The 13,484-nt window shown below is 33.0% G+C and overlaps 1 protein-coding gene across 1 annotated transcript in view; it reads left to right on the top strand.

Annotated features, from left to right (window-relative positions):
• Positions 1–329: 329 nt before the first annotated feature.
• Positions 330–13,484, top strand: part of LOC113231150 (farnesyl pyrophosphate synthase-like) — a 15,733-nt gene continuing 2,578 nt past the window's right edge. The window contains exons 1-4 of the mRNA XM_026465343.1: positions 330–681; positions 1,987–2,155; positions 7,213–7,353; positions 12,713–12,916. Coding sequence (XP_026321128.1) covers positions 488–681; positions 1,987–2,155; positions 7,213–7,353; positions 12,713–12,916 — 708 coding nt within the window. The 5' untranslated portion in view covers positions 330–487. The remainder of the gene's footprint in view (positions 682–1,986; positions 2,156–7,212; positions 7,354–12,712; positions 12,917–13,484) is intronic.

Genomic DNA, 13,484 nt, shown 5'->3' with positions numbered 1-13,484 from the left:
AAGACCTTTTAGACGGCCACCTTCAATAATAAAGTCTTTATTCCTTTTCATCTAATTTGTTTATTGGTATCGCTTAAAGTCTAAAATTTAAATAAAGTTAAAAGGCTGTAAATCCAATAGTTAGCACAAAACACCCCAAATACTAAACAACAAAAGAAACAAAAATTATAAACAAATTCATAATAAAACTAAAATAAATTCAGCGCAATAAAATGAACACAAGAGGCAAGGAATCTGATAAACTTATCGACGTCGGTAAAACAGATGTAAACATTAAATACAGCTCTATTGCTTATTTTGAGTGTAGTGAAACCGGCAAGGAGGTACAAAACACAACAAAGAATCAGTCGTACCGACGTACCCGCTCGGAACACACGCCGCTTCGCGACAGTCTTCGAGTTATTTGATTGAATTAAAACTTTTTATTGAAGTAAACGAAGAGTTAATTGAAGTAATATTTACTAAGTATTAAAAGAAGTTTGTCAAGATGTTTTCAACGAGGAGGAGTGTGGACAAGATTCTGCAGATGTACAAGAATGAGATCAGAAGAAACATCAGCAAGACGACTAGTGTGACTAATTCTGACGCGATGGTGCCGAGACTGGACCAGCAGGTGACAGTCCAGCAAAACGAAGAATCAACTGTGCAGAAGAAACTATTGAAGTTGCAGAAATATCACAGGTCAGTGAACCTCGCCGGCGTTTGCGTAACTGAAGCCATGTCGAGTCTATTCATGCTTGTATACTTAACAGTAGGTGCGGTTTGTTATATCTAGGCGTCCTTAATACATTCAGTTCTGACCTAAAGTAGATGGCTCTGTGAAATTAAGAACACACTCTCCATTTACTTTCCAGTTAGGCTACCTTATAGGTATTAAAAAGTTACGTGAAACTTTAAAGTGATATCTTCTGACCTTTACATCGAGTTTATTAAAGAGAAATCACTAAGGTATGGATTAAATACATGGATGCAAAATTCACGACTCCAGACCTATGCAGAGAGAACTATTTGCAGATTTCCTAAAGTACCGTAGTTAGTAAAATCAAATATCTAAATGAAAACAAATCCCTATATTGCCATAAAGAAATGCTCACCTACTTAAGTAGGAACCTGTTTAAGAACTCGTTGTTTTCAACTTGACGTCTCAAATATAATGGCCCTTTAAGCTCGAAGATGATCAGTGACACGCACATTGAACGTGATTCGATTTCTGTAATGCGTTCAACTACCTCCTTCCGTACACAAATACAGCTGTGTTGTATATTAGGTTTCTGAGAACAAAAAAGTGGACTACGTGTTTCTTTCAAACTCGGTCTCGCCTTTCCATGCCATGCATGGTAGATTTTATCAATAGACACAATGTTTATTTTATTAAAATAATAGCTACCTGTATAGGTCATTAGTGAGTAGACTTAACATCAATGAACATACATAAACGGCACAGGATGAAATTAAATGTTAGTTAAATACCATTCAGTAGTTATTCATAGGACGTAATAATTTGTCGTTATTGAAAGTTACCAATGAGTCAAATGCTTTTAATTCATTAAATAAATTAAATAGTAACAGATGACAAGTGTTCAGACGCTCGATGACAATATTATTTTGTAGCTTAGTCATTATTTTTTCGTTGTTGACATTGTTTTATTTCACTAATGGCTGCATTGTTTTATTTTATTATGCGCAATGAATGTTTGCCCTATTTAGGCTTATGAATTTTCTTATTGTTAACGTTAGAATCGACGGAATACATTGATGAAGAATACATTTTCCAATTAAATCAAAGATACAACTATGACAAAAAAAAAATTGTTGCAACAATTTATGACATTTGTAGAGCGTTAACATTGACCTAGTAGAGCTACTTTTCATGTGCATTTCATCGTTAATTATTGCAAAGTAAAGATATTATTAGAATTAGTGTAATAAAAAAGAGGTAAAAGAGGAACAAGTTGTTTGTGATTTAAACTGAACACTTTCCTCTAGACAATTGTCGACCTTGACGGGGCAACAGATGCCGATGGCCGCGCGCGGCCTGGCGGTATCCAAAGCCGAGTCCAGGGAGTTCATGGCGTGCTTCCCGGACCTCATCAGGGACCTGACCGAGACCGGCAAGCACAATGACGTGCCGCAAGCTACTAAGTGGCTGGCTAAGGTACGTTGTAGGAGTGTCAGTCTTTCGTTTTAGTATTGAATACTGATAAGGGATTGGAACCGTATTCTGCTTTGTTTAGGCATATTTGTATTGACTTTTATTTGACTCAGAATTGCTTCTTTGGCGTCAAAAACAAAATGCAAATGACCACAGAACAAGTGACGTTTTTGAAACAATGTAGTTTCAGAATTGCAGTCACTTGTACGTAGTTTTTAGATCAAAAAAGCTGATACCAAAAAAACTTAACTTTAATACACGCGGTGTGGCATTGTTTCCTATCTTTAATAGCCATTAGAAATAATGAAATTTTAGAGATTCAAAAGAATGGTCAAAGCGGGTTTTATTCTGACTAATATTCGTATTTCAATAAAAATTAAAATGTTTATCAAAGTTGTACTACTGACTAAGCTACAATAAAGTCGCTCAAGTTACCATTCTTCAGCAAAAAAATTTTTAAACTCTAGCATAGGCGTATGATACAAAGGTATATAGATAAAAATACAGTTCAACGACCAGAAAATCAGTTTATAAACAGTCATGTTTCAAATAACTGATATTGTTACAATATTATATCTACATGCAAATACAATGGTGTCATAGTAAATATACTATTTACAATTACCCCCGTTGACGTAAATGTACTGGAAAAATTGATATTTTATATGTATGTATATATTACATCTCATAGGATTATAGGGGGTTATTTGTAAAATACTAACAACCGCACAGGACTAAATTACTAACATAGGTATGCAATAACTTTTGTTCCATATTTTTTTTACAAAACAAAATATATTTATGAAAAATAAACTTGTATTATTTTATTGTTCAAACGTCAAAGCGTCCACCCCCAGCCCCGCTATCTACGCTAGCGATAGCGCTTTCTTTTCTTAACGCACAGAGCTATAGCCGTTTAGAGCGATCTATTTAAATATTTTTATTTTTGTACGAAAGTAAAATTTGATGAATTGTTAAAAGTCATGGAGCAATAGTTATTTGATATGTAAGGCTGCTAAGTTGTTGTTTGATGCGAGTGCTTGTATTGAAAAATGAGCAAGCGAAGGGTTCTAAGATTCAAAAATAGAATCCTGAGCGTAGCGTGACATACAACTTTTCACCTCACTATTGCAAGGAAAATGATAAATGAAAGAAAAACAGTTGAACTATAACAAATCAGTTTAGTTCTTTGAGGAATTAAAATAATTTAGTAAACAAAACTAGTTATCGTTGTCAATTTATTATTAACAATAATAAGAATATATATTTATTAAAATATATATTATTAATGTATATTAAATATACCAACGGATTTATATTACGATAAATATAATGTACGACAAATCGCGTAATTGAACGTGTCTTTGTTTTTTTTTCATCGAAAGAAAAAGTTAGGTGCACCACAGTCCATCATCAAGTTTGAATTTCAAAAACCTTTTCCACGCTCACGTGCAAATAACTTTTTTGCGCGCAGATTTCTAATGAGAAAGAAAGCCTTTCCGGGCTAGTGAGGTGAAAAAGATGTTGTTTATGATGTTAGTAATACTTCTATAATACTTTGCTGTTAACATTTTACAAATAAATAACCTTGTATAGGTATGTACAATTTAAACGGTTAAGTACATAGCTGTGGAATGTATGTATGTGTTACTGTTTGTTTTTTCGATGGTGCTAATGCTGGTGATAAATATTTTAATATTTACTTCTGTTATTATCATTGGATTGTAGATTTATGGAAGACCTTTTAAGACTGTTGTGTACATGGAAAGAAATTTATGGTATTTATTATACTGCGAAGTTTGTTAACCTAACGTTTTACCACCGTGATGTTCATAGCTTCGTCTCGTTGTCGCAAATCGTGGAATAAGATTTAATATTTTTACTATTTCACGGATACCATAAAACCGAAAATATATTCTTATTCATGAATTAGCTTTGGTGTTTGCGTTGGAGCTGCTGCTGTTCAAATTAGTGCCCTTCAAATTTGTGCTCAAATTAGTGTTCTTTGACCACGTTATGAAGTAAATGCTTACAGTAGATAGTCAACAGTACACCCAGCTTTGCATTTTGGACTTTGAGCCTTTCTTATCATAGGCGACATGAAGTTGACTGTAATTATCTATACCAAAAATTGATATCCCATGGCTCTTAATTTTGACATACCACAAAATGGCTGACTAGCTTAAGTACCAATAACACACGTTAAGTTTCTAATATAATATCTACGTCTAAAACCAGATTTGCCGAATGCGGCTTTAGAAATGAAATAGTCGCCAGCGCTTACAAGCGTGATTCCATATCAGTTGTTATCTTCTTTTAAATACAGATTAAGGTTCGCCGGTTGTATGTATTTGTTGCTTGGGAAATGTAGACACTTGACAAACACGTGCTTTACTTAAATTTAAATTATTGGACTTGAACAAAGGTCAAAGTAATTTCTTCTGTCTTATAAAACTATTGAAAACTTTGCAATATTTATATTTTATTATTAGGCAATAAAGTCGTTGAAAACCTGAACAAAGATCGGCAATAAACACAGAAGAATTCGTAAAGTCTGCTGGTTCGTTCCGTGGCTTAACTTTTTTTTTTATATAGAATCTGGCACGAATTGCCCGAGGATGCTGGTTCGAACCCAACTGGATCGAATTATTATTTTTTAATGTTTCAATCTTTGTTATAATAATTATAACAAACTAGTGGAGTAATTTCTCAAAGAAATAATTGAATATCATTGTAGTTAAACATTGTGACATTCAATAAATTTAAAAATGAGAAAATATTTATCTTATTGAATATCATGATATTTTTACTACTATGTTGTTTATATATTTTTTGTGAAAATACTAAATTACTTTGTTATTAATATTAATACAAATGTCAACAACACAAACATTCCTTCAGCTTTAATTCGAACCAGCGTCTGTTGCCACACTGCGCACCGGGCAATCGAGTCCAGTCATATCGAAGGAAGTTTTTTGCGTTGTCTAATCTTTGTGACGTTAATAATAACAAGTAAAAAAGTTTTTTTTAATTTATTTATTACTTACAAAACCATTAAACATAATTTTCCTTTACACACTTAAACGTAAACAGACTCGTCTAAAAATAATGTCTCCCGTAACTACGTAATTATTATATGTATAATAAGAACACTTAATGAAGGTTAAGTTAAAAGTTATTGGTACATAAATCTTCTATCGTTGATGGATAACGTGAATATCTCCATAGTTATTTTCAAATATACTCCAATCTAATTGTATCGGTTATTATAATTTAATGTACATGGGAGTGATACGTATCCATATTTGCCATAGTATTATTTGTACGCGTCTTATCAAGTTTCAGCCATTGGGTCGGTCATCCGGTGTTGTTGTGTTTTTATGATTATGACATCATTCGTCGTGTCGCACAGCGCCAAGCGCACCTTTTCGAGAACGTCGTGATGTTGTAATAATATATGTAAGATACAGCGGATATTTATTTGTTATGAAATAGAACATAGAGGTGTAAAACCAAATCTTTTGTTTACAAGGATAGTATATACAAATGTTTGGTTTTCCCGTATCCCGTAGCCACCATTTAGTATAACTAATAACTAGTCCATTATTGACAGTTTTCTGTAACATTTTAGATATTCAAAATGAGCCCATGCAGGGCTTTTTTTGTGTTTATACGATTTAATCCCGCCTTACCCTTTCTATCATTGGGGAACTAGACGTAGGCTTGGGTGTCCCCGTATGTTGTTGATATTCCAAAGATGCGCACAAAGCGTTAAGCGTCCTCATTTATATGGCGAACTGCTATGGAAACGAATTCCTTGCCTGCAGATTTATTCCTTGAACGCTATAACTTGGGCCTTTTCAAGGCGAGAGTGAAGGAAGTTGTGCATCCTCGATCGTCGACCTCATCGTCACTTTCCATCAGGTCTATGTCGGAGTTAAGGCCGGAAAGAGAGACGCACCAACAAAGAATCACCCCAACGCAGATTTAGTCAGGAATCACTTGTTAATCGGCTATTCACTCTTCATTATCAATTCGTTCAGCCGGCGGTGAAATAGTAACGCCAGCTGATTGCAATTAGTTGTTTTATGCACTTTTCACAGTAATTAGTTCGAAAGTATAAAAGATGGATGAGGTTAAAGCGGATTCCAAATATCACGAGACAGGTTCGAAGGCAGCGAGGCGGTACATCTTCACTGTTCAAGCAACTTACACAAAAGCCCCCTCTCTCGGGACCATACCTAGTTTAAGCTGTCAAATTGACGTGACATTTGTAATCAAAAAAACTATGATCGAGACTCAATTATTTATGCTCACTATTGAGAGTAGTTAAAGCGATTCTTAAGTAGCCCAGTAAATCGTTTATCTAATAAATTACGTTTGAAGTGATAGCTAGCGTCGACTTACATATGTTATAAACATTATTTTATTCAATAACATAACATCAGCTAACGTGACGGGATGACGCGCCTTTGTCAAATTAATTCATATAAGTAAATAAGGACATAATAAGTACATTACAACTAGCTCTATTCACATCTATGACTTCTTTATCATGAATCATTTGACAATGACAAAGTATCCACCAAAATATTGTCCTTTACAGCTTCGACGAATTCATACAAGACACGTGATTTGTTAACAAATAAATAGACTTTTGTTATATCTTATTAATAAATACCCTGTATTTATCGACACGTAAATCTACATCGTCTGTATCTTCACCTCTTTTTTTGTAATTAAATAATATTACGTATTGTAACAAAAACCTAAGTTTGTTACGGAAAGTCTGTAAAACAAAACGAGTAATTTCAACAATTGCAATTGAACAAAAAAGACAACTAACAGCTGTTACTGTTAAATAATTCGGAAATAATAATAATTATTATCCATTGTATGCCGAATATGGCAGAAACAAATATTATTTAAAACAAAGGCGACACCTGATACAACATTTTCAATAATAATGTTCGGAATTGGCACGTTTTACGTTGAACTGTATTTCAGAATGGCAAATATTTTGCAGAACATATTCATTATTAGACTGTCATTTGTTCCAGCTGTTGCAATACAACGTCCCTAATGGCAAGAAGAACCGCGGTCTGGCCACCGTCTTAGCGTATAAAATGCTAGAGAAACCTGAGAACCTGACTCCGGAGAACATCCACTTGGCCAATATTATGGGATGGTGCACTGAAATGGTAAGTGTTCATTTATTTTAAAGATTATATTTTATTCTTCTCTTCGTCATGTGCCATCTTCTAATGATGGCAATCTGAACTTTGGACACTGCAGCCCTGAATAATGATCGGGTGCTCCTATTGAACCACTGGCGCAAACTTCTGAGCCAGGATATTCTTCTTCTTCAAACACCGCTCTTTCCTTGTATTTTGCCTTGGAATATTTATTGCAATAGGTATAATTATATTATTAAAGATTACTAACATCATAAACAACAGCTGTTGTTCCATGACTTTCAATTATTCACCAGATTTTGCTTTGGTGCAAAAATAATAATATTTGAATAGACCGTTTTAAACGGTAATAACTCTGTGTAGTAACAAAAGAAAGCGTTAGCGTAAATATCATATAAGCAAAATGCACGATCAGTGTGGGGGTCGACGTCGGGAGCAAGATATAGTAAGATAAATCTAGAGTCAGTAGACTAAAGCACATAAGTCAAAAACCAACATCATTCGTTTAAATTAATTCTAACGTACGGAATACTACGACTAAAACAGATAAGTCAAATTAATTTGTTACTTCATTAATTGTAACTTATATTCTAGTGGCGTCTCTTTCAAATTTATCATTCTCTTCACGTCTTCGAACACTAAAAAAAATATATAATTATACATTGAAAGATTAAGCACTTTTTTATTTATGTCGTTAAATCGGCTACTACACTAGAATTGTATTATGAAAACAGAAACTGCTGCTAGTTTCTAGCCGAGCTTATGTTTAATCCAGTCATTAACTTAAAAAAAAGTAACAGATGTAATTTTATTAAAAAAAACAAACAATTTAGGGAAGTATTAGACAAGGTTGTAGTAAGTGACAATAATACAATAAAATGTAAGTAAAAAATTAGATTATAATATGAACTAATGACATTTAGTTCAGTTCATTATCTATGTATAGATACTAAATACCAAAATAGAAGTTCAAGTTACGAAAATAAAAGTAAACAAAAGTTACGTCATACGCAAACAGATACTATGTACATAGATATTCTTGGTAATACGTGAGCTAATAGAATAAGCAAACAAAAAAATAAGAATTTGATGTAAATAAAAAAATTTACATGTAACGAAAATAAACAATTTCGTCATAAAACTGAGCAAACAAACCTAGAACGATAAAAGTAAATAGACTTTTCGATGTTGTTATAAAATAAGATGTGTTACCTGTGCCTCTGCCATGAGTTTTAAAATACAATTCGCCAATTTTGCATGCAAGTTTACACTATTACCGGAAGAAGTAACATTTTATATATTACGCGGTCGATAGCAACAGTTACCACTGTAGACTTAGAGGAACTGACCTTGACAATTTAGCAGTTGGAAGCCCATTAGATAAAAACGTTCAATATTTATCTGTTATTCCCATATAACAGAAACAGATAAAGTAAATATTTTCAACGCGCTACATATCTGACAGATAGATTGGAAAGAGAATCATTGTAAATCAATAATACACGGTATTAATAATGAAGTAATTTGTCACTAATCATTTCGCTGTTCGTATTTTTTTGCTTAGTACCAACTTAAAAGCTTTGTTCATTATTTGATATTTATTATAAGGATTAATAATGAAGAAGAGCACAAATCTTCATTCGTTGATTTCCAAACCAAGATTTTTTTTAAATTTCTTTACAATCGCGGTTTGCTCAAGAAGACAATTGTAATCATTCATTGCCGACGTGCGCTAATGATAATTAAAAAAATATATTGTGTACATTGTTTATTATATTTAAATATATTTAGGACATGTAATGTGACATCGGCGATGAAGTATCCTGCATGATACGCTTAGTATGGCCGGCAAGATAGTTTCGTAATGAAATGACATACAGTCCTTAAACTTTCCGGTGTACGTTATTTTACCTCAACGGCTTTGAAACCAAATCGATCACATTGCAAGGATTGATAAGAGTAGTTTTTTTTTTTTGTTTTTTGCTAACATGCAATCGGTCTTATACGAGATCATAAGCAATTATTTTTTATATATATATATTTTGTTGTTATACATATGTCAGGCATACCCTTCCAACGTTGCTTTGCCTTTATGTGGAAAATTATTCAGTTCAGTTAGTAGAGATTAGATTATAATCATACAGCATTCATACGTTTACTCAGTATTACGAATATAATAATTGCTTTTGTTAAAATAACACGTAAATTGTTCATTCTTTAGTACCCAAACCCAAGAAACGTTTATTGTTCAATACTTGCACATATAGTATAATTCACTTTATTGTCAAAGTGCCGATATGCATACTGTATTTTTACTGTTACCAAAATTTCTCAACTGGCCAAAATCCGAACAAGCTTGTAGCTTACAACACAACGGTATTTTCTTAGGTATACATATTAAGTTTTTGTATATCTCTTCCGAATTTGAAATCCGAATCAGTCGACGCAAGTTTTTGCGGATACGAAAATTTTGCAGATGACGATAAGATCGTCGTGAAGTACAATTTGCTTACAAAATATTATGATAAGTTTTGAAATTTCTAAGTGTCATCCACCATTATGTATTACGTACTATGTTATTTGTCTACGAGAAAAAAAAATTACGCTGATATGGCTGTTGGACATATATTTTTTTATTCATTCGCAAAATCATGAAAATTCTTATTCAGCCTTGACACTAATTAGTGGTAATCTTATCAAGTTATTATAATGAATTTTTGTTTTACCGTTGAAGAAAATAAATAAATCATAGATATTATCCATTATTTCAATTGTATTAGCCCATAATCAGTAGTATTAAAATTGTTTCTTCCTTCTAATGAATCACACATCTTGGATTTAAATTTTTGTTCAATATTTTAATTTTATTTTAATTCATGGTGGCCATTTTGAAACTTCCAGGCCCATAATCATTACTTATATTTAAAGTATATAAGAGAAAAACTATCACATATCACATATTTATCTATATTTATATCACAATTACCTTACTTATAAACACAGTCTTAACATCTAAAACATCTTAGAAAAAAAATCGAGTAATAAAAATATTTGCCTGGATAACACGGCTGTGTTTGTGCTAAACATCGTCAAGCCAGATCTGCCATCCAAAAAAGAAGACCATTTACATTTCACACACGCGTAGTCCATTGACCTATCAGCGACACCGCCGCAACAGAACTTAAAAAATGTGTAGTCTTTTCTTTGTAGATATAAGAACTAATATAATTTATTTATTTAATAATAATTAATTTGTTTAGTATTGTACATAATAACTATTAATTATTTATTCTTCAATAATTTATTAGAAATACATCACCACTTCTCAGTTTTTTGTAGTAACTAGTGGTTAACGGTATTGGTGGCACAATTACTACATATTTACTGTAAAAAATTACATTTAAGTTTTTATTGTGTCTACTGTTTGTTGACCCAAATAAATGAAAAAAAAAAACTAGTTTCACGTATTTTTAGCATATTCTAATATACTTAAATCCATTTTGTTAACTGTCTCTAGAACTAAAACATGATAAAGAATACCACTTTTAAAAGTAATATCAATTAACAATAGTTGTCATAATAATATCTATGTCTAAATACGTGATTAACGTAATTAATACATAGAAAAATATTGTTTTAATTTCGTATTGATACGTATAAATTGCCTAAGTGCATCAATGGAATCACATCAAATTATAATAAACCGGTGTACAATGACCTGGCGATTATCTGTCCGTCTTCATACGTCACAAGGAAGAATTAGTGAAAAGAGAGCTCTTTGTGACATCGATATTGTGCTTAACTTATAATAAACAACGGTAGAACACTTTATTTAAAAAAAATATTTCCTATTGAGCATTACCTGTAGAGCTATACGCTTAAAAAGATTACCAGTTATTAAGAAACTAAAAACGTAATATATTAACTAAGCTTTTGCTTTTATAATACAAACATCTTCTAGAGGTGCCATCTCATAACGGAGGTCGGCTATAATTAGGGCTATCTGTATTTTAGACCAGCTCCACGGAACAAGGATCTTGTGCTCAGGTTGAACCATGTCCGGAGATTCTTAAGCCACGAAGTATGCCTTCTTCTAGGCGTTCGCTTTCCCTGTACATACAAATATAAGACTGTACATCTGACTTTTTTTTTAATTCTGGGCCTGTTGTATTGGCGCTAAAATTAACTTAAAAATTGCGAGTGCACCAGAGTGAGATACTTACAAGGAATATAGTTAAGATTCATTTAACAGTAAAGTGTCCAGTCCACCTCTTCAAAAATCTTTAGTCTTACGCCAATCAAAATTAAATCATTTGTCACAAATATCTAAATGTAACATCATAATTATGTATTTAATTTAAATTTTTTTCGGCCAAAAAGCTGTTAAAAAGAGTAGTTGAAAAGAGATTCGTAACATAGAATAAAATAGAAACCATTTCTTCCTTGAAACACAATACACATTGCATTTTACAATAATAATAATAATAATACTGATAATGACAGTAATAATAACTTAAGGATTTGAAACTAAATACATATATAGAGTACAAAACGTGTGTGCTGTGCTGCCAAGGAAACCGTGACCCACTCAACTCGTCTCACATTCAAGTGCTACAAAGATCTGCTGATGCGGTCCGTAGCTTAGTTGGTTAAGAGCGGTGGCCCCGATACGGCAACAGACACTGGTCTGAGAGGATTTTTTCTTTGTTTTGTGTTTTATCTTTGTATCAATAATAATAACATATATATTTTTTCCAACAACATCATCAATCCATTATACATGGGGGAGGAGAGGGATCCATAGGCCAAATATGCTTAGGAATTTTACAAGTTTCGAAGAGTTGTGAACTTGGGCATTTTCAAGACAAGAGTGAGTAGGCATTATTTAGGTGTGCATGCTCCATCGTCGACCTCATCGTCACTTTCCATCAAGTGATTTGGTGGTCAAATGCGCACTATTCTACCATAAAAAAAGTTTGAACACGATATTTCCCTTCACCATTAACAATAGCTCGGACTAGTGTTCACTACCTAATTTCCGTGGCAATTTTTATTATTTAAGGTTTAAGTATTCGATTTTTTCATCGTGCTAAATTATTTAATATTCGAGTCAATACTCCATAATAATATTTCACGATACAATTATCGTAAAATGTTATTTAATATATACACGATAATATACTTGATTATTTCAATCATAAAAATTGGCACGAAAATCAGATATTGAACACCAGTCCGAGATGACCGTGCTACTAAACATTACTTACATTATTTAAACTTAGAAATTAAAGTCACAGGCGCTTATCCTTCGTATCATGAGAATCAACCGTTCTTACACTGGGTAACCACCATTCGTTCTTTCCAGTTTCACACCAATCAACTTCTCCTGAACGATATGATGGAAGGGACCGAAATGCGTCGTGGCGTTCCCTGCTGGTACAAAAGACCAGACGTGGGAATGTCGGGCGTCAACGATGCCATGCTGATTCTATGTGCTATGTACACCACACTGAAGCGCAATTTCCAGCACAAGTCTTATTACAAGAATGTTGTTGAAATGTACAATGAGGTAAGAGAAATGCCAGCCGAAAACCTTTTTCTTTTGTGGTGATTAAAATCAAACTGATTAATGTAGAATTTTTCTTCAGTCTATAAGGTTACACAGTAACTTTAGAACTCTGAAATTGTATGATTAGTTCAACTTTTTAATTAAAATAGTACCTATTGGACGTGCCCGAAAGACGCAGCCTCATTTTTTTTAAACCGCTACTCGACCCCTCTTGTCATAACTAACACGTCATTTGCATTTCGGTAACTTTTGAGATATTAGCACCTAATTATTGTCACTTAAAAAGTGTATATGTCGCAGCCGTATTATATAAGGAGCCGTATTACATTACGGCTAGCCGGTTTGCAAAACGGCGCTCCACACTTAGTACACATTATAATTGTATTTATGTTAAAGCAGAACGATAAATTTACCTAACTTACAGGAACGTTTGTCTAAAGAGTGCAAGAGCAATGTCGAAAAAAATTCAGATGTGCGAGATGTTTTAGGTTTTAACTTTTTTAAATACACACACATACACGCACACACACACACACACACACACACACACACACACACACACACACAC

The sequence above is a fragment of the Hyposmocoma kahamanoa genome, unplaced genomic scaffold (assembly GCF_003589595.1).
Source record: "Hyposmocoma kahamanoa isolate Upper Pololo Valley unplaced genomic scaffold, ASM358959v1 64, whole genome shotgun sequence".
Classification (NCBI taxonomy): Eukaryota; Metazoa; Arthropoda; class Insecta; order Lepidoptera; family Cosmopterigidae; genus Hyposmocoma; species Hyposmocoma kahamanoa.
Note: the sequence above shows the minus strand (reverse complement) of the source record. Positions and strands in the feature narration are given on the sequence as shown.